Genomic DNA, 22,511 nt, shown 5'->3' with positions numbered 1-22,511 from the left:
TTAATTCCAGATATGTTCTAAATTCCAAATTCACTTTATATTTTTCAAAATGGCAATAATAGTGTGTTGTTATTTTTAGAACCACCAACACTTGAATTGGATTTCCGTGACAAGTTTATTGTGCGTGTCGGTGAATCTTTCAGCTTGACAGGAAAGTATAAAGGGAAACCAACACCCAAAGTTTCTTGGTTTAAGGATGATGAACCAGTTGAAGAGACAAAATGCTTAAAAATTGATACAACTCCATCAAAGTTATGCCTCAAATTTCTGAAAGGTGTTCGTGCTGATTCGGGTAAATACTGTGTGGCTTTGGAGAATAGCACAGGGGTACGAAAGGGCCTGTGTCAATTGATTGTAGTTGGTAAGTTAGCTATTTCTAACCTTTTCCAGATTGAAGTGTTGTCATATTGAACTATAATGCAGGATTAAACCAAATGTTACCTTTTTCAGATCGTCCACTACCTCCAGTTGGTCCAGTTGTTTTCAATGAAGTTCACAGAGATAAGATGGATATTTCCTGGAATCCTCCACTTGATGATGGAGGCAGTTCAATCACTAATTATATTGTTGAAAAGAGAGATACAAACCGAGAGCTCTGGATGACTGTTACTTCATCAACCACAAAGACAACTTGCAAGGTTCCAAAATTAATTGAGGGCCGAGAGTATATTATTCGTATCTATGCAGAAAACATGTATGGAATCAGTGAGCCATTGCTTTCAGAAGAAGTTAAAGCTAAAGATCGTTACAGTAAGTACGAGCGAGACATCATAATTTTCTAATAGATTAAACAGAAGACAAAAAAAACAAATACTGATCCAGAAGGTTAAAATGCATGGGCTGGCTTACCCATCGAAGATAGAGAGTAGTAGTGAAAGGATGTTATTCTGGATTGAAGTCCATAACCACTGGTAATCCCCAAGGACCTGCGCTGGGACCTCTGTTGTTTATAAAGGATTGGACATAAATGTAGATGGGCTATTTATTAAGTTTGCAGATAAAATTGGTGGAGTTGTGGGCAATGAGGAAGGCTGTCAAAGGATACAGAAGGATATAGATCAATTACATAAATGGACAGAGAAATGGTAACGTTTAAATCAAGCAAGCATGAGATATTGCACTTTGGGAGTCAAATGTAATGGTGAAAGTATACAGTAAATGCCTAGTCCCTTAACATCATTGATGTACAAAGGGATCTTGGGATCAAAGTCTGATATTTTGTTCTTTGCATTTGCTGTTATACTTGTGTATCACTTGATTTACTCGTGATTTGATTTGACTGAATCGCATGCAAACAAAAAAAATTGCACTCGTATCTCGAGTGTTATCAATAAGTGTTGATAATAAACCTTTCTCAATATCAATACCAAAGTCTATAACCCCCTGAAAGTGACAACATAAGTAGATAGAGTGATAGAGAAGGTATATGAAATGCTGGAGTAACTCAGCAGGTCAGGCAGCATCTAGGAGAGAGGGAATGGGTGACGTTTCAGGTCGAGACCCTTCTTCAGACTACACTAGAGAAGGTATATGGTATGCTTGCCTTCATCAGTGAGGACATTAAGTGTAACACTCAGAAGTCGAGTTGCACCTTTATAAAACTTTGATTAGGCTACATTTGGAGTACCATGTGCAGATCTGGTCTCCCCATATAGGAAGGATGTGGAGGCTTTGGAGAGGATGCAGAGGAGGTTTATCAGAATGCTGCCTGATTTAGACTTTTTTCAGACTGGTGGATGTTTGGAATGCACTGCCTGGGGTGGTGGTGGAATACAATACTACGATTTAAGTCTTTTAAGGGGTTCATGGATATAGAGGGTTATGGATCACATATGGGCAGAGGGGAATATTTTAACTTGACATCGTTCAGCCCAGACATTGTGAGCTGAAGTGTCTGTTGGTGCTGTACTGTTCTATGTTCTAAGAACTAATTTTTTTAAGTCTGGTGTGTTTTTAACTTTTGTTACCTGGATTTTGGCAATTTCTATTAAAATAAAATGTTATTTACGTGTGATGACAGCAAGTGTGTATCATCCCCTCCATTATTAATATGTGTAGCAGTAAGGAATCCTGGTTATTTACTTAATCGTTTTTTTTTTCTCTGCAGGGGTTCCGGAAGCACCAGAACAACCAGTTGTAAAAAATATCACAAAAGATTCTGCTCAGGTGGTTTGGAATAGACCACGGGATGGTGGCAAGCCTCTCATTAAATACATTGTAGAAAAGAAAGAAACTATGTCCCATCGCTGGTTGAAAGTATCCAGTGAGCCAATTTACCCAGATACTCAGTTCACTGTGACTGATCTCCTTGAAGGCTGTGAATATGAATTCCGTGTGTCAGCAGAAAATGAAATAGGAGTTGGTGATCCTAGCCCGCCATCTAAACCCTTCTTTGCAAAAGATCCAATAGGTACATACAATTTATAGCCATGTCTTTCTTTTCTTTGAAATAACCACATGATGTATTTGCAAGACTTATTATGACCACTCTTTTACTCTTCATTCAGTTAAACCAAGCCCACCTATTACTCCTCAAGCAGTAGACAAAACTAAATCTACCATCGATTTATCTTGGCAACCTCCTCGCCATAATGGTGGAGGGAAAATACTGGGATATTTAGTGGAATACCAGAAAGTTGGTGATGAAGAATGGAAGAAAGCCAATCAAACGCCAGATTCCTGTCCTGACACTCATTTTAAGGTGTCAGGTCTTACTGAAGGTGATACATACAAATTCCGGATTCTAGCAGTCAATCAAGCTGGTGAATCAGATCCAGCTTATGTTCATGATCCCGTTCAAGCAAAAGACAGGCTTGGTAAGTGATTTCCACATTGAAAAGTTTTGCTATTAATCCTAATGTGTGCTATTACTGTGTACATGTAAAACTTTCTTATTTCCTTTACAGAGGCTCCTGAATTATTTGTAGATGCCAACATGACTCGAGCTGTAAACTTAAAAGCAGGAACCATTTTAACCCTCAGTGCAACCATAAAAGGAATGCCGATTCCAAATGTCACATGGAAAAAGAACGACAAGGAAGTACCACTTAAAGCTGATATTGAACGTACTGCAGACAGAAGCAAGCTTGAAATTCTGAATACCATCAGAGATGACAGTGGATGTTATTCATTAACTGTTGAAAATGAAGCTGGAAGCAAGAGTGCTGCTTGTATTGTTACTATATTAGGTAAAATGAATGGAATGTGAGATTATTGAAGCATTTTTAATCAACTTGTTTTGTCCAGTAATTAAAATAATAGGAAACTGTTAACCTTTTTCAGATAAACCTGGTCCACCGTGTAACTTAAATATTAGTGAAGTTAGAAGTGATTCCTGCTATCTGACATGGAAAGAACCAGAAGACAATGGTGGTGCTGTTATCTCTAACTATATAATTGAAAAACGAGACGTAGCAACACCTCAATGGATCCCTATATCATCCACAACCAAAAAGCACAGCATTATGGCTAAGTACCTAATGGAAGGCACCCAGTATTTGTTCCGTGTGGCTGCTGAAAATCAGTATGGTAGAAGCAGCTTTATTGAATCAACAAAGCCGATAAAGGCGATTGATCCAACATGTAAGTTGTCATTTGCAGACTTTCATATGAAAGCTCATAATAATTATATCCACAGGGTTTAACTAATCTGGTGATGTTATATTTTTAGCTCCTCCTGGCCCACCTAAGAACTTACACCATGTTGATGTGGACAAGACTGAGGTTGGACTTCTTTGGAATTACCCAGATCGTGATGGGGGTTCGGAAATCACAGGATTTTTAGTTGAATACCAGGAAGAAGGAGCAAAAGATTGGAATAAATTCAAAACTGTTACTCTACCTGAATGTGTTGTAACCGGTTTAGAACAGGGAAAGATATACATGTTCCGTGTTAAAGCTCAAAATGCTGCTGGGCTTAGTCGTCCAGATACAACTGTGCCTGTACTGTGCCATGAGAAATTAGGTTGGTTGGTTGCTTACTCTCTTCGTTCGTTCTATTGCTTTTATTCTTTAATTCATTGGCACTCCCATCACATATACTGATTCACTTATGCTTTTGTATTACAGTGTCACCCTCGGTGGATGTTGATGTAAGTTTGATTGAAGGTCTTGTTGTGAAGGCTGGCAGCACAGTCAGACTTCCTGCTTTAATGAGAGGTATTCCTACTCCATCGGTGAAGTGGGTCACTGATGGTACTGAACTTAAATCTGAAGGCAATTACAAGATTGATACTGACGACCGCTCTACCGTCCTAACAATTAAGGATTGCACCAGAAAACATAGTGGTGAATATGTACTTACTGTGTCCAATACAGCTGGTAGTAAGTCGGTGGCTCTACACTTGATGGTCCTGGATATTCCAGGCCCTCCAGTTGGTCCAACCAATATTCTTGAAGTAACACCACAGCACATGATCATTTCTTGGCGTCCACCTAAGGATAATGGTGGAAGTCCTGTTATGAATTATATTGTTGAGAAACGAGAAACTAAGAAGGAAACCTGGGGTATTGTTAGCTCTGGAGGTACAAGTACCCAAGCTAAAATTCCACGTCTCCAAAAAGGCTGTGAATATATTATGCGTGTTCGAGCAGAAAACAAAATTGGCATTGGTGAACCATTAGAGTCTAAACCAACCGTAGCCAAGTACATGTTTGATGTTCCAGGACCACCTACTAAGCCAGCTACTTACGATATCACCGAAAATGCAGTAACAGTTTCTTGGGGAATACCAAAATATGATGGTGGAAGTCCAATTATTGGTTACATAATGGAGCGCAGAGAAAAAACTGGTAAATGGATCCGAGTGAATAAGACGCCAATTCTAGATCTAAAATTGAGAACTGTTGGACTTTTTGAAGGTAATTCATATGAATTCAGAATATTTGCTGAAAATATTGCTGGTGTAAGCCAACCATCACCGATCTCTGATTCAGTCTCGGCAATTCGTCCAATAAGGCCACCCGGACCACCAATCAATCCAAAACTGAAAGACAAATCAAGAGAAACTGTTGACTTAGTCTGGACAAAGCCCACCAATGATGGAGGAAGCCCAATCTTAGGATACATTGTAGAATGTCAGAAATCAGACACAACAAAATGGAATAGAATTAACAAAGACGATCTGATCGCACGGTGTGCTTATAGAGTTCCCGGCCTTATTGAAGGAAATGAATACAGATTCCGTATAAAGGCCGCCAATGTTATTGGTGAAGGTGAACCAAGGGAGCTGCCAGAATCTGTTATTGCAAAAGATATTCTTCATCCACCGGAGCTGGAACTTGATATTGTTTGTCGTGATCTAATCACAGTTCGTGTTGGACAAACTATTGTGATAAAAGGACGTGTCAAAGGCCGACCAGATCCAGAAATTACATGGTCAAAAGAAGGCAAGGTATTCGTTGCAGGCAAACGTGTAGAGATTCACAATGACTATCCTGTTATACAGCTCTTTATTAAAGAGGCAATCAGAGAAGATCATGGTAAATACCATATTGTTGCTAAAAATAATAGTGGACAAGTGCAAGCTGCTGTTAATGTCAATGTCCTTGATAGACCAGGCCCTTGTAAGAATATCAGGACAAGCTATGTCACCAAAGATTCCTGTATGCTTTCCTGGGATAATCCAGATGATAATGGAGGCTCAGAAATTACTAATTACTTAGCAGAATACCGTCAACCCAGCCAGAGAGGATGGGCGTTGATCTCATCTGATTTGACGAAACGCGTAGTCAAGGTTCAACTTACAACAAATCATGAGTACTTCTTCCGCATATGTGCAGAAAACAAAGTTGGACTAGGTCCAACAATTGAAACTAAAACACCAGTCTTAGCCATTGATCCTGTTGAAAAACCTGGGGAGCCGGAAAACTTTCACGTTGCTGATGTGGGAAAAACGTTTGTCCTACTTAAATGGAGGAAACCCGATTATGATGGTGGTAGTCCTAACCTGTCCTATCATATTGAAAGGATGTTAAAGGGCTCAAATGAATGGGAAAGAATGCACAAAGGAAGTATTAAAGAGACAAATTTCATGGTTGACAAATGTATTGAGAATCAGACTTACCAGTTTAGAGTTCAAACCAAGAACGAAGGCGGTGAAAGCAATTGGGTGAAGACTGATTATATTATTGTCAAACTAGAAATGCAAAAACCAGTCTTAGATCTAAAACTCACTGGAATATTAACAGTGAAAGCAGGTGATACTTTCAGAATTGAGGCTGCTCTGAGAGGCAAACCTCAACCAGAAGTTGTTTGGGTAAAAGACAAAGATGCAATTGATCTTAGCCGATCACCTCGGGTTAAGATCGAAACGACTGCTGATGCATGCAAACTAATCGTAATTAAATCTAAGCGAGAGAACAGTGGAAAATATACAATCACTGCAACCAATCCAGCTGGTTCCTTTACAGCTTATGCTACTGTGAACGTTTTGGATGTACCAAGTGAAGTCAGAAATCTAAAAGTATCTGGCATTGCAAGTGACAGGTGTAAAGTCAGCTGGGACCCACCAGAAGATGATGGTGGTTGTGAAATTCAAAACTATGTTCTAGAAAAATGTGAAAGCAAAAGAATGGTTTGGTCTATATTTTCAACTTCAATTATTAATGATTATGCAAATGTCACTCGTCTGATTGAAGGAAATGAATACCTCTTCAGAGTGCGTGCAGAAAACAAAATAGGTACAGGTCCACCAGCAGAAACTAAGCCAATTGTAGCCAAGACACAGTTTAGTAGACCTGGTCCACCAGATGCACCAGAGATCACTAAAGTCAGCAAGGAAGAAATGACTGTCCTATGGAATCCACCAGAAGATGATGGTGGAAAATCAATTAGCGGTTACATATTGGAGAAGAAAGAAAAAAGATCTGTTAGATGGGTCGCAATCACCAAGTCTCCAATCCCAGAAAGGCGAATGAAAGTTACAAATCTGCTTCCTGGACATGAATACCAGTTCCGTGTCAAAGCTGAAAATGAAGTTGGATTAGGAGAACCAAGCCCACCTTCAAGACCAATATTAGCAAAGGATGCTATGGGTATATATATTTTTATCACCCAATTTAATATTCTGAGCACAATTTGAATTTTCTCATAAAGCACTCAACATTCTTAATTCATTTTCTGTTTGTTCTGTACACAGAACCTCCTGGTCCTCCAAGTGGCCTTAAGGTAATCGATAGTACAAAGACCTCCATTACGCTTGGCTGGACAAAGCCTATATATGATGGTGGTTCTCTTGTCACTGGTTATGTTGTTGAAATGAGACCAAAGGGTGTCAGTAAGTCTCCTGAAGAAGGATGGACGAGATGTAATGTTGCAGCTCAGCTAGTTGTAACTCAGTTTACTTCGAGCAGCCTTAATGAGAAACAAGAATACGAATTTAAGGTTTCTGCACAGAATCAAGTCGGAGTTGGTCTCCCTGCTGAACTTAAAGAAGCAGTATTTCCAAAGGAGATTTTAGGTATGTGTACTTTTGGCCTTCTTTTTCCATTGCAGTATAATAATATGTATATATGTAGATATGTTTAATGTGATAACATTTCTTTCACCAAGGAAGTAATTTCTTTCTCAAAATCGATCTTTTTCAGAACCTCCAGAGATTGATTTGGATGCAAGCCTGAGAAAGGTTTTAACTGTCAGAGCAGGATGTCCTATCAGATTGTTTGCCACCATTAGAGGCCGACCAGCACCTAAGGTTACCTGGAGGAGAATTGGAATCGACAACGTTGTTAGAAAGGGTCAAGTAGACCTGATTGACACAATGACTTTCCTTGTCATTCCTGATAGTACTCGTGATGATTCTGGAAAATATTCATTGATACTTGTAAATGCAGCAGGTGAAAAGGCTGTGTTTGTAAATGTTAAAGTTCTGGGTGAGTACATTTTTTTTGTGTTCTATTTTCCAGATTCAATTTGATCATGGGGAAGATTGTTTGATACGTTAAGGAGAATTTATTTGATTACTATATTTCTTGTCCCAAGAGGAAGGATACTTTGCTGGATCTAATCTTGGGAGCTGAAATGGGTCAAATGGAGAATACTATATTGAGAGATTATCTCAAATATTGGTAATTGTAGTATAAGATTCAAGTTGTAATAGACAAGGGCAAGGAGCAACCTGATATTAGATGCTCCAAAAAACTGAGGAGAAAATGCTCGGGTAAATTGGAGTTTCATGTTGACAGGCCAAAATGTAATGGTGCAACTGTAAGTCTTTAATGTGGAGACCATTTAATAACAGTATGGGTAGATTATCATAAAGGAACTGACAAAAAGAACCATTGCTGAGCTCACTGGTTAACGCATTTAAAGAGTATGATGAAGTAGAAAAATGGGTCTGACGTGTCAGTTTTATATTAGGCTTTAAATAGAAAATACAGGGGTCAAGTATAGCAAGAAAAAAAAAGGGTGAAAAGAAAGTACAACAATAGATTGTAGTAAAAAGAAACTGTAAATGCTGGTTTATACCAAAGAACGACACAAAATGCTGGAGTAACTCAGCGGGTCAGGCAGCATCTCTAAAGGAAATGGATAGGAGTTGTTTCGGGTCAGGACCCTTCTTCAGACTCAAGAATAGATTGACAGCTAGGATAAAAGCGAATGAAAAATTGCTTTTGGGCACATTAACAATAAGTATCAAAGGATTAAAGGGACAAAAGAAAAAAATATTGGCTGAGGGACTAATTAATTACTTGGCATTGTAGTTACCAATAGAGAGGACTTTGACAAAGGCATTGTCAGGATATTGAATGACATTTTGAAAAGAATAAAGAGAAGGCACGAGAGAGATAGGCAATTATAGTTATTAACCAAATCTGAGTAAGATGCATGCCTGATTGCTATGGAAAGTAAATGTAGATACTGTAGAGATGCCAATTTTTTTCAATTCTCCTAAGGATGGGAGATACCACAGAACTGGAATCCTGCAAATGTTTCACCCTTGTAGGATAAACCTGAAAATTGCAGTCCAGTTAATTTAACTGCTCCTGTGTTCTGCCCCTGGACTCAGTTCTGAGAGCAAGATACAGTGGCAAGTGACCTCTAGTTCCTTTCACGCTACAATGAAAATTCACTCATCACTGCTATGACATTGTTCATTGAATGTTTTCTCTGGAGTTGGGAGCTGAAGACAGTCTGATCCAATAAAACACAAGCCCAGAAATTCAATTGCATAACAATTTATTTTTCAGTGTTATGCTACTGCGTTTTTTCAAAAAGTGCTGTTACACACCCTAACCAATCCTCACCCATTATTCACCCGATCTCTTCTTTCTCTTGTACTGCTTTGAGCTAATGAGAAACCATCTTCCAAGCTCAGGCTCCGGAGACAAGGCCTTTAGCTTTAGGTTCAACTGTATTTTTATGCAACGGAGTAATAATCAAATCAATATTTAGCACGTCATTTTAGTTGCTTCAGGTACACATTAATATATGCGCCTAAATTTCTAGGTAAATATTAATTTGGCCCCAGAACAATATACAAAAGGCAAGAAGTTATGCAGGTCCTGGAAAAGTACTCATTTAGCCTCAGCTCAAATAATACATTCTATTCTGGACACCACACCTGCTGAGTCATGTAGCACAGAAACAGGCCCATTGGTCTAACGCATCCATGCCAACCAAGATGCCTCATCTAAACTAGTTTCATTTCCACGCATTTGGCCTATATCCATCTAAGCCTTTCCTATCCATGTAACTGTCCAAATGTATTTTAAAAGTTGTTATTGTACTTGCTTCAACTACTTTTTCTGACAGCTTATTCCATATATCTATCACACTCTGTGTGAGAAAGTTTGATTTTTTTTTTTTTTTCTCTTACAACTTAAGCCTATGACCTCTAGTTCTTGATTCCCTGACCTGGGGAAAAGATTCTGCATTCACCCTATATATTTTCCTCATGATTTTATGCACCTCTATAAGATCACCACTCAACTTCCTGCATTCCAAGGTATAAAGTCCTAGCTCGCCCTACCTCTCCCTATCAGCCAGGCTCTTGAGTCTTGACAAAATCCTTGTAAATTCATGTCCATACATTTTCCAGCACAATGGTATCTTTGCTATATGGTGATTTTGGAAATATACAGAAACCAATTACTGAAATTTATTTAGCTTGACGATATTTTTCAGTTCATTGGGATGTGAATTTTGTTGACAGGGCTAGTACTTAATACCCATCCCTATGTGGCCTTGAAAGGGTGTGAATGAGCTACCTTCTTGAACAGTTGCAATTCTGAAGGATTGGATTTAGACTAAGTAATGATGAAGGATACATTCCCAAGTCAGGGTGATGTGTGATTTGGAGAGGAACATACAAGTTGCAATATTCCTGCGTGCCGACACTTGTGGTGATGGAAGTCACACGTTTTGAAGGTTTTGTCAGATATGTTATTGCAGTACATTTTGTAAATATTCGATATTTGAGTCATGTTATAATGGTTCAACTAGGGCAGAGAAGATTGAGAAAGCTTAACTTCAGGAAAGATTCATGTAGAATAAATAAAGAAAAACAATTGACAACAGATAAATATTTGAAAGCACAGACTAAAGGTGATTAACTAGAAAAAAGGACAAGAGAAAAACTATTTTTGTTGTTCAAGTGATGAGGATTTGGAATGTGCTGCTTGATAGTGGAAACAGATTCAATAGCAGCTTTCAAAGGAGAATTAGATGAAACAGAAAAATATTTCAGCAAAATAGGAGACAAGTTGGGCAGTGAATTGCTCCGACTTGACAGCATAGACTTGACCAGCTTAATGGTGTCCTGTGTGCTATGATTTTGTTTTTAGCTTGTATCAATGTTTTTTTTTAATCACTTCCAGATACACCTGGGCCCGTCTCTGACTTTGATGCCTCCGATGTTACAAAGACAGGATGCCAGTTGTCATGGTCACCGCCTGACAATGATGGCGGTAGTCCAGTAACTCACTATATTTTGGAAAAGCGTGAAGCAGACAGGAAATCCTGGGGTGGAGTGATGCAAGATTTGAAGAAAACCAGTTTCAAAGTGATGGGTCTAGTACCCGGTACTGAATACTATTTCAGAGTAACTGCTGTCAACCAATATGGTGCTGGGGTTCCAAAAGACATTCCTAAATCAATTATAGCACGAGACCCAGTCAGTAAGTATAATAAGTTTGCACTTTCCCATTAACCTTAAGAAAAATGCCTATGGGGTTTGCCAAATATTTTAATCAATATTTTTTTGTAGATTATTTTATTATCTGGTCTCAAAATAACTGATTTTGAATTTGATTTTCAGGTGAACCAGATCCACCGAAGAAATTGGATGTCATTGATATAACAAAGAATAGTGCTTCACTGGCATGGTTACCACCTATAAGGGACGGAGGTGCTAAGATTGATGGTTATATCATTGAATATCAGAAAGAAGGTGAACCTGAGAAACAATGGACACAATACTCCGTAATCAAGGATCTGAATATTCTTGTAACAGGCCTAAAGGAGGGAATTAAATACAAATTCAGAGTTGCCGCTAGAAATATTGTGGGCACCAGCTTACCCAGGGAAACTGAAGGAATTTTTGAAATTAAAGAACAACTAAGTAAGTAAACAAAAAATATTTATTTGTGAATAAGATATCAATATTGAAACAAACATTTGAAAACATAACATCATGAATGAAGTTGAATCAACTTCTCACAATGTTGGCACATTGCAATTATGAAACACATGCCACCTTGCGGTTTATGCCTCCTTTGTGTTAAGTTATCCAATTATGTGTACCTTTGCTCCTGCTTTCCCACAATGATTTATCAACTGCTGCAATTTGGCTTCCTTACTCTTAAAGCCTTTTAAGGAGATCAGATTCCAGAGGGCCAAGTGAATGCAATGGGGTTTGGAAGAGGTCTTCTAACTTTTCCGGTGCCTTCTTTTGAGAGAAAACACTACTGTTTCTTTTAAGGATCTCTGATTCTCACTAGCTAGCGTTTGCTTAATCCGTTCCTCTCTGAAATTTGTAATTGTGACCACCAACAATTAATTGCATAAGTAAACAGTCCACTCTCTGCTTTAAGCAGGGTGTTTAACTTCTATTAAGTCCCACGTGAAAGTGCATTCAGACCGACAATGAAAAAGGTTCTCAACAGATATTCAACTTCTGTTTTACCTTCAATCACACGTGAAATGAGAGGATGGTCATTGCCATTCAACCCCTGTGATTCTATTATGACATTTTCAAATGTCAAAAGATTTGTGTTTTATGTGCAATGTAATAGTTCTGAGAAACTATTGAAGGTTCTTCATGTATAATGAGCAGTATTGTAGACTAACTTGTGCCATTTTACACTCAGCAAAATCTCACCAGCAGCATACATTGAATCAAGTTTTGATTTGCATATTTTAAGACCTTGCAGCATGTGCTAAGAAAATTGTAACAGATATTTACTTTCCTGCATTAAGATAACATTAATGCCATGTTTTCTAATAGTGGCACCGAAGATTATCATGCCAGAGTTCATAACTATCAAAGCTGGACAGAAGCTCAGAATAGAGGCTCATGTCGCTGGCAAGCCTGTACCAATTTGCAAGTGGATGAAAAATGAGGAAGGCGTGATTCCATCCAGCCGGCTAGTTGTGCATAAGACAAAGAACACATCTGTACTCATCATCAAAGATGTTAGCAGGAAAGATAGTGGCTATTACAGTCTTTCTGCAGAAAATAGCTGTGGCATCACCACCCAGAAAATCCGAGTAGTGATAATGGGTCTGTACATTTGCTCATATAAATGCATAATGCTTTGAATTTGCATGAGTTAAGCAAATCATTTTCTATTAATCTTTTTATATAAAAGCAATGTAATTAATCTTTTTGGATGGATTTTTTTGCAGATATTCCTGGACCTCCACAGCCTCCATTTGACATTTCAGAAATTGATGTCGATGCATGTAGTCTTAATTGGCATATACCATTCGAAGATGGAGGCAGCAACATAACAAACTATGTTGTTGAAAAATGTGATTTAAGCCGTGGTGACTGGGTTACAGCCATGGCTTCTGTAACTAAAACAAACTGTCGGATTGGTAAACTTATCCCTGGCAATGAATACATGTTGCGTGTTCGTGCAGAAAACAGATTTGGTGTTTCAGAGCCACTTACCTCTGATAAAATGATTGCAAAATATCAATTTGGTAAGTTATGAAGTAACACATTTTTCTTAAGATCTCAAAATCTTGCTTGAGAGATGCCCATAATCAATATTTATTTCATCCACAGATGTTCCAAGTGAACCAAAGAATGCACGTATCACAAAGGTGAACAAGGATTGCATGTTTGTTGCATGGGATAGGCCAGAATCTGATGGTGGTAGTCCCGTCACTGGATATATTATTGAACGTAAAGAAAGGAATAGTCTTCTTTGGGTAAAGGGAAATGACACTTCTATCCGTACTACTGAGTATCCATGTTCGGGTCTAATTGAAGGACTAGAATATACCTTCAGAGTCATTGCGCTAAACAGAGCAGGATCCAGCAAACCGAGTAAACCAACTGAGTTTGAAACTGCCAGGACGCCTGTGGGTAAGTATTCCAAAAAATTGAAAATAGTTATTCTTAATTTAATAAGGCAACTTAAATTCTTTTGTCTTTGTATGTAACAAAACGCATCTATTGTCATTCTGCAACAGACCCACCAGGCAAACCTGAAGCTATTGATGTGACAAATAATTCTGTATCTCTTGTTTGGGCAAAACCAAAACATGATGGTGGAAGTAAATTGATCGGCTATTACGTTGAAGCCTGTAAATTGCCTGGTGATAAGTGGACACGGTGCAATACCAACCACCAAAATGTGCCTCATGAGGAATTCACTGTTACCAGTCTTGAAGAAGGTACACAGTATCAATTCAGGGTTATTGCAAAAACTACAGTTAATATGAGCAAGCCATCTGAACCTTCAGACCCAGTGACCATCGTGGCAGAGCATGGTAAAAAATTAATATCACTATCTTTTTTTAAATTTGATTCTAATTTTTGATTTACAATAAAGACTTTAAAATAAATTAGTGGACCAATGGAAAAAAATATTCACAGTAATGCGTTCTTCAATTTGCAGTTGCACCAAAAATTGATTTGGGTGTGGCGATGAAATCGATGATCACTGTAAAGGCTGGATCGAATGTTTGTCTAGACGCTAATGTCTTTGGAAAGCCTTTTCCAAAAATCACATGGAAGAAAGATGGCACGATAATAACATCCGCTGAAGGCATTAAGATAAACAGAGTACGGAATCTGTGCACACTTGAACTATTTAGTGTACAAAGAAAAGAAACTGGAGAGTACACAATTATTGCAGAAAACCAGAGTGGATCCAAATCAGCCCACGCGAAACTTAAAGTACTCGGTAAATAAATTATACTACTTTATATAATGTATGTATGAATCTACTGTTAATTGTACAGTTGCTTTGTAAAATATTCAAGTGCATCTATATTTAATAAAATAACATAAATATTATCTCTTGAGAAGGTCATGCATTCAAATAATATTTTTCCTTGAGAAGCTAATAACTAAAAGCGGGAAAAACAACAGAAATTGACTTATTCCAGTGAAAAATATTTTTGTTAAACATTGATAGATCTTATTTTCTGTTTTTTTACAGATAAACCTGGTCCACCAGCTTCTATCAAGATTAGCAATGTATATTCAGATCGTGTTATATTGAGTTGGGAACCTCCTCTCGAAGATGGTGGTGCTGAGATTACAAACTACATTGTTGACAAGCGTGAGACAAGCCGTCCTAATTGGGCTCAAGTTACTGCTAATTTACAACTTACAAAATGTGGTGTAGAAAAGCTGATTGAAGGACATGAATACCAATTCCGTGTCAGTGCTGAAAACAAGTATGGCATTGGTAACCCAATAATGACAAATTCAGTTGTCGCCAAGAATCCATATGGTAAATTTAAAATGTTGGCTTTGTAGCTATTTTTATTTTTAATTTATTAATATTTAAAATATATCTAATACATACTGTGTATTTCTTTGTAGATGTGCCTGGGCCATGTGATCCTCCAGTAATTAGCAACATCACCAAAGATCATATGACTGTTAGCTGGAAAGCCCCATCAGATGATGGTGGCTCTCCTGTGACTGGATATTTATTGGAGAAACGTGAGGCAAGTGCTGTAAGCTGGTCAAAGGTCAATAGGAGGCCAGTATTGGAAAGAACTGTTAAAGCTACAGGACTTCAGGAAGGAACTGAATATGAATACCGAGTTATTGCTTTGAATAAAGCTGGACCAGGCAAACCCAGTGAACCTTCTAAATCAGCAATTGCTTTTGATCCTCAATGTAAGCATATATATAATCATATCTATAATATGGGTATATTATATTGTGATCTTTTATTTTCTAATAATTTTTCCATGTAAATTATTATTTTCATTTAGATCCTCCCGGACCTCCTGCTTTCCCAAAAGTCATTGATTCAACTCATAGTACGATCAGCTTGTCATGGAGTAAACCAGCATATGATGGTGGCAGTCCGATTTTGGGATATCTAGTTGAAGTTAAACGTGCTGATGCTGAAAACTGGATAAAATGCAATATTCCAAAGGCTCTCCGTGAAACAAACTATACTGCAACAGGACTATGTGATGGAACTGAATATCAGTTCCGTATAAGCGCAGTTAACAAAATAGGTTTCAGTGATCCAAGCGAAGTTCCTGAAAAACATACAGCCAAGGATATACTGAGTAAGTTTCAAAATTAATATGCAGGAAATTAAATGGTGTGTCATAAAATAAACAACACATTAGATATCTGTCCTATTGCTGATTCCCTGGTCAATTTCAAACAATTAAGTTAATGGAGAATGGAATTTTATACAATAATTTCAAATGTTTATGGTCAAGTATCTGAAAGAATAATTTCAATTCTGCACTCCCATTCTTCTAATTTGTCAGGGTTTCTGTTACCATCCCCTTCCTGTTTCCGAGTTAATATATCCACCTCTCTTGTATGTCACTTTCTTTAACTTTTGTTTTATATTCCTGGAACTGGAGTTATTGCACAGGGAAAAACGATGGGAAGGGATTCGTGGAAAACTATCAAAACCATTCCCTACCATAATGAAAGTTGTTTGGTGGGGTGGGAGTAGCATGGTATCGAGCAGAAAAGCAAACAAACAAATTAGGAGCAGGAGAAGGCCACTTAGCCTCTCAAGTATCTTCCATTATTTATAAATTCATGGCTGCTCTGATTGTAAACTCAGTTCTACATTCCTGCCTATCCCTGTAATCTCTTGTTCCATGCTTATCAAGATTCTACTTTGGCCTTGAAATTATTCAAAGACTTTGTTTCCCCACCCTATGATGAAGAGAGTTCCAAAGAGTTTTCAACGGTGCAATAAGACGGCAAGGCAGGTGGCTATGGTTCTGTGATCTGTTAGATGTACAGCACTGATGGTAATGGAGATTTCATTACTTATTTTCCTGAACAGTTGCTCCTGAAGCAGATCTCGATGCTGACTTAAGGAAGGTACTTGTTCTGCGTGCTGGTGTCACAATGCGAATCTACGTACCAGTGAGAGGTCGACCGACACCAAAGATTAGTTGGGCTAAGATGGATGCCAACATCAAAGATAGACAAGGACTCGAAATCAGAACTTCAGATTATGACACAATGTTGTACTGTGAGAATGTGAATAAATACGATGCTGGAAAATATATTTTGACTTTAGAAAATAGCAGTGGAGTAAAGGCATACACAATTATTGTAAAGGTTCTTGGTAAGTTATTCATTATTTCATTAAAAGTCATATTTTATTAATTTAGAGCTAGTTGATTGTAATTGTTTTATTCTAAGAGACAGTTACTTACTTGCTTTTACTTTTTAAATTAGACACTCCCGGTCCTCCAATTAATCTTATTGTTAAGGAAACAACTAAAGATCATGCTGTTATATCCTGGGATCCTCCTCTTATTGATGGTGGCAGTCCAGTAAAAAATTACATTGTAGAGAAACGAGATGCTGAAAGAAAGGCATGGTCAACTGTAGCAACTGAATGTTCCAAGACAAGTTTCAGAGTTATCAACTTGGAAGAGAGTAAATATTACCACTTCAGAGTACTAGCTGAAAATGAATATGGCATCGGTGAACCATGTGAGACAAAAAGTGCGGTGAAAGCTTCAGGTAAGAAATAAAAAGTTATCACTTCAGAATGTAGCATAATTATTTTTCAGAATGTCAAACAGAAAACTTAAAATTGCAATTATTTTCCACTAAAAACAACACATTTTCTTAATACAGAGGAGCCTGGGCCAGTGGTAGACTTGAAAGCTTCAGCTGTATCTAAGAAATCATGCACTTTAGTATGGAAGAAACCAATAAGTGATGGTGGATCTCGAATTATTAGTTATGTTGTTGAAAAAATGCTTGAAGGGGATAAATGGTGTGAGTTGATGAGGTCCAAGAATATGCAATTTCAAATGAATGATCTGCAAGAAGGAAAAGAATACACTTTCAGAGTAAGAACCCAGAATGATGCAGGATACAGTGTACCACGTGAAATTACAATCCTGGCAAAGGATCAAGTTGGTGAGTATTCTTCACATTATTCTAATAGTATGCTCCTGACAACATATTCTGTTATGTGCAGGAAAATGTGGCAGTACTGCATGGGATGAATATTCAATGTCAAGAAAGGAAAGTTGATACTATTTACTTCTATATAATATGTTATTCACATTCAATTCATTGATGCTTATACTTTATCCTGGAATAAATACAAATTGAATTACAGATGTAATGCAATGAAAAGTAGGATAAACAACATTTAATAATGGGAATTAACAAAATAGATATAGATAGAAAGGAATATTTATATAACACATTATCATATTCCTCAGAATTATTTAAAGTGTATTTACAGCCAGTAAATTCTGAGTGTTATCATGTAAATCAGTGCAAAAATAACTGGAATTTAGATAAATAACATACACTTTTTCATTGAAGAAAGAATATTTTCTAGAATTTCAGGAAAATTATCTATTCTTTGTCAAATAACGCATGCAATTGAACCAAATTAATAAATTGATGGTAGTTCATCATAATATCTCAGGAATTATTCATACATCGACCAAGGTATGCGGTCCTGTGCAAATGGAATTGGAACACCAACATTTATGACTGTTAGATGTTTGTTATACTAATTGAGAAAATCAAACTTTGACCAGTACAATCTGCAAAATGGCAAGTAGCAATATAACAATTGTGAACCATTGCCAGCAGTTACAGATGTAAATGCCTATTTCTACAAGTGGAATTTGAACAAACTGCCAAAATCCAAGGAAAATGGGGTACAGTTCATCTATCCACTGCTCACCAGCAAAAAGGGATTGTCGATAGTTCCTTACCAGCAGCTGGGAGCTTAATTCCAGTTAATATAATTTAAATATATCCTTCTCAGCCCGCTTGACATGTAAAACCTTCTTGACCTTTATCAGCTCTGCCCTATTATGCAGCCCTCCCTGTGCCGAGACAAGACACTCCCAAGAAACATCTTCATACATTTCTCTCAATCAATTGAGAGGAAAGAGCATTGCATGTAATCACTGTTCATTGTGTTGCCTCCCTACATGTGCAGATGATCAACAAATAGTGCAGAGTTTACCAAACGTTCACCTAGATCAAGGGTTCCCAACCTGGGGTAAATTTACCCCCAGGCCTACCCAGGGGGTAAATTTGAACAAAATAATAATGTTAAAAACAGTATTTTAAAATTTCCCCTTTGTCGGTTGCTTTATTATGGTAAACTCAAATTACTGAACAAAACAGGGTGGGGGTAAATTTACTTTTGAAAGGTTGCCAGGGGTAAACGGGACAAAACAGGTTGGGAACCCCTGACCTAGATTGACGAAAGATCAAGTAACAGTGCACATGGCAAACTATTGGGAAATCCTAGGAAGATGTCCAACTAGAAGACTGGGCCCAAGAATGTAATATAAATAACATGTAGCAGCATTAACCTAAAACCACAATAATCCTTTAAGATGTTTTGATTTTAATTGGATACCTCACCACCAGTAGATGAAACGATTAAGTTTTGTCTGACTAATTTATCAGTGTTAATTCTACAGAGTTCCAGAAATAATTTAATAACATTATGCAGAAGAGAGTAAAGTGAGACCTAGTAAAGGCAAATCAAGCGCAGGAGCATTAATGGCAAGAGAGTAGGGCTATCTCTAATGGATTTACGTCCGGATACATAAAACACTCAATCCTATTCAATTGTTGATAAGGACTGGAACACGGGAGGAAGTTGCGTGTCATTATATAGAAATTTGGCGGAACTCCATCTAAAGTATTGAGCTGAACTCAGGGGATCATACCTCAGGAAGAAAGGAGGTGGAGAAAGTTTACCTGAATGAAATCAAAACAGCAGTTAAATTCAGCATTTCAAGATAAGCTTTTGCTGAGAAAATTTCAGAATCATAGATATGGACCAAGGAAATTGATTAAAAATAGGTAAATGGAAGTGAGATATAATGCTAATTAGTCAAGATCTAACTGAACCATTTTGAAGGGTTAAATTAAAACCAAAACATCTAAAGTGATTATTATGGTTTTAGGTTAACACTGTTACTCATGTTGTTGTTGTAGGATATACATATTGTTTCCACCATTGCTGAAAAAGTTCCAAAGCTTAATAAATCACATTTGCTTCATAATTAAAGCCAAATAGAGTTTGTGATTCTGATAATTGTAAAGGTAGCCATGAGCTATCAAAATAATATTTTTGAAATTGTTTTCACCCAAAAATATCACCCAAGGTTGTCCATTCTTATAACATTGAGTGTATTCACCTTAAGATTTTACTTATAAAAACATTTTGGGTTATCATTAAGACATAACAATGGTTTCTAAATCTAATTGTAAAAGCTGTCATTTGTATTTTCTAAACTAAATTATACTCTTTATCTTAACAGTTCCTCCAAATATTGATCTGAAAGACATCCCTGATCTAACATACATTGCCAAGGAGGGAAGTAATATCCGTATAAAGATTCCAATCAGTGGGAAACCTGCACCAAAAGTAACATGGAGGAAAGGTGAAGACCAGCTGCAGGAAAGTGGAAGAATATCTGTGGAATCCTCAGCAGTTTACACAACCCTTACAGCCCGGGAATGTCAAAAGAATGATGCTGGAAAATACACAATTAACTTGAAGAATTCTGCTGGCAATAAAGAAGCAACAATCTTCATGAAAGTAGTTGGAAAACCTGGAATACCGACTGCACCAATACGTTTCAACGAAGTAACAGCAGAAGCAATTACTTTAAGCTGGGGTGCTCCTAAGGATGACGGTGGTGCAGAAATAACTAATTATATTTTGGAAAAGCGGGATAATATCACCAATAAATGGGTGACATGTGCCTCTGCTGTACAAAAAACAACATTCAGAATTACAAGGCTTCATGAAGGAACAGAGTATGCATTTAGAGTCAGTGCTGAAAATAAATATGGAGTGGGCGAAGGGCTAAAATCAGACCCTGTCATAGCCAGGCATCCATTTGGTGAGTATCAATCTAATTTGCAACTACATTTTGATAGCAGTGTGATATTTGTTTTAAAACTGACTGGTATTTCTCATTCCCCTTCTCCAAGATGTGCCCGATGCTCCTTTGCCACCGGAAATAATTGCAGTCAGACAAGACTCTGTCTCCCTGACATGGTTGGATCCGAAGAGGAATGGTGGATCCCCTATTACAGGTACTAGGAATAAATATCTCCCTTTACACCAATAATTAAACGCGGATAATTTTATAACATTTATTCTATTTTTGAAACAGGCTATCACGTGGAGTATAAGGAAAGAAACAGTCTCCTTTGGAAGCAAGCAAGTAAGACACCCCTAAGAATGAGGGATCTTCGAGTACCAGGTCTGACTGAAGGTCTTGAATATGAATTTAGAGTTATGGCAATTAACTTAGCTGGTATTGGCAAACCAAGTGGACCATCACACCCTGTAACTACTCTTGATCCAATTGGTAGGTGAAAGCCATTGCACAATTGCTCATATAACATTCCATATCGTGCATGACAACATCAATTGACATATAAAATGCTTATTTTTAGATCCTCCTGGAAAACCTGAGGTCATTAATGTAACCCGTAACTCTGTGACCTTAATGTGGACTGAGCCAACATACGATGGTGGTCACAAACTAATTGGCTACATTGTTGAGAAACGTGTCCTGCCTTCAAAGGCTTGGTTGAAAGCAAATCATGTTAATGTTCAAGAGTGTGCTTTTACTGTTAATGACCTTACTGAGGGATGCAAGTATGAATTCCGTATCAAGGCAAAGAACGCAGCAGGTGCAATTAGTCTGCCATCTGAAACAACAGGAACTATTATCTGCCAGGATGAATATGGTATGCAATTTTCCCCCGTCACCCCCACATGAATACATAATTAAAAGTGGAAAGAAATTGTTTTATTAATTAATACTCTTTACTCTTTTACTCCGTAGTGGCACCAACTATTGTGATTGATCCAACAATTAAAGAAGGCTTAACAGTCAAAGCTGGTGATACTATTATAATCACTGCGACAAGTATTCTTGGCAAACCTCCACCAACGTCAGTGTGGTCTAAGGGAGGGAAAGATTTCAAGGTTTCTGACATTGTTCACATTGAAGAAACTCCAACAAGCTCAACACTATCCATTAAATATGCCACTAGAAAAGATTCTGGTGAATATACTATTACTGCAAGCAATCCATTCGGGACCAAAGAAGAAAATGTACGTGTGAAAGTGTTAGATGTTCCTGGTCCTCCTGGACCTATTGAAATAAGCAACATTTCATCTGAGAAAGTTACCCTAAATTGGTTACCACCAGCTGAAGACGGCGGTTCTCCAATCAAATCTTACACAATTGAAAAGAGAGAAACCAGTCGTCTACTCTGGACTTTGGTTGCTGAAGATATTCCAAGTTGTAGATATGTAGCAAGCAAACTCATGCAAGGAAATGAATATATCTTCCGTATCTCTGCTGTAAATCAATATGGAGTTGGCGAGCCAGCGCAGGCAGAACCTGTTAAGATAGTGGATAGTTTTGGTAATACATTATTTTATAAATCTGAAACTTTGCACTAGCTTTATGTATTTAGCTTGACAAAAATGTAAACTGCTGTTGTGATATTCTTCTTTCAGGTCCTCCGGGTCCTCCTGCCAAGCCTGAGGTGACTAATGTTACCAAGAATACAGTTACTATTGGCTGGAAGAGACCAGTTAATGATGGTGGTAGTGAAATCACAGGGTACATTGTGGAACGTAAAGAGAAGAAAGGTCTCAGGTGGATTAGAGTAACAAAGAAACCAATCTCGGATCTACGACATAAAGTAACTGGACTCACTGAAGAAACTGAGTATGAATTCCGTGTCACTGCAGAGAATAAGGCAGGCTTTGGTCCACCAAGTGATCCATCACAACCAGTATTAACAAAAGATCTTGCATGTAAGGATTACATGGACATTATTTTAAAATATATT

General features: G+C 37.6%; 1 protein-coding gene across 1 annotated transcript in view; it reads left to right on the top strand.

The window, feature by feature from the left end:
* The window catches only part of ttn.2 (titin, tandem duplicate 2), a 314,983-nt gene that overhangs the window by 245,741 nt on the left and 46,731 nt on the right, over positions 1-22,511 (top strand). The window contains exons 234-262 of the mRNA XM_078404016.1: positions 80-361; positions 451-750; positions 2,108-2,410; positions 2,508-2,816; positions 2,907-3,188; positions 3,283-3,582; positions 3,671-3,964; positions 4,069-7,035; positions 7,140-7,460; positions 7,588-7,872; positions 10,819-11,118; positions 11,259-11,561; positions 12,447-12,722; positions 12,848-13,147; positions 13,233-13,535; positions 13,643-13,942; positions 14,071-14,358; positions 14,617-14,913; positions 15,006-15,308; positions 15,407-15,712; positions 16,459-16,746; positions 16,860-17,150; positions 17,268-17,555; positions 19,946-20,533; positions 20,625-20,729; positions 20,810-21,007; positions 21,096-21,392; positions 21,491-22,078; positions 22,174-22,476. Coding sequence (XP_078260142.1) covers positions 80-361; positions 451-750; positions 2,108-2,410; positions 2,508-2,816; positions 2,907-3,188; positions 3,283-3,582; positions 3,671-3,964; positions 4,069-7,035; positions 7,140-7,460; positions 7,588-7,872; positions 10,819-11,118; positions 11,259-11,561; positions 12,447-12,722; positions 12,848-13,147; positions 13,233-13,535; positions 13,643-13,942; positions 14,071-14,358; positions 14,617-14,913; positions 15,006-15,308; positions 15,407-15,712; positions 16,459-16,746; positions 16,860-17,150; positions 17,268-17,555; positions 19,946-20,533; positions 20,625-20,729; positions 20,810-21,007; positions 21,096-21,392; positions 21,491-22,078; positions 22,174-22,476 — 11,565 coding nt within the window. The remainder of the gene's footprint in view (positions 1-79; positions 362-450; positions 751-2,107; positions 2,411-2,507; positions 2,817-2,906; positions 3,189-3,282; positions 3,583-3,670; positions 3,965-4,068; positions 7,036-7,139; positions 7,461-7,587; positions 7,873-10,818; positions 11,119-11,258; positions 11,562-12,446; positions 12,723-12,847; positions 13,148-13,232; positions 13,536-13,642; positions 13,943-14,070; positions 14,359-14,616; positions 14,914-15,005; positions 15,309-15,406; positions 15,713-16,458; positions 16,747-16,859; positions 17,151-17,267; positions 17,556-19,945; positions 20,534-20,624; positions 20,730-20,809; positions 21,008-21,095; positions 21,393-21,490; positions 22,079-22,173; positions 22,477-22,511) is intronic.

Source organism: Rhinoraja longicauda, chromosome 8 (assembly GCF_053455715.1).
Source record: "Rhinoraja longicauda isolate Sanriku21f chromosome 8, sRhiLon1.1, whole genome shotgun sequence".
NCBI classification, from domain to species: Eukaryota; Metazoa; Chordata; class Chondrichthyes; order Rajiformes; family Arhynchobatidae; genus Rhinoraja; species Rhinoraja longicauda.
Note: the sequence above shows the minus strand (reverse complement) of the source record. Positions and strands in the feature narration are given on the sequence as shown.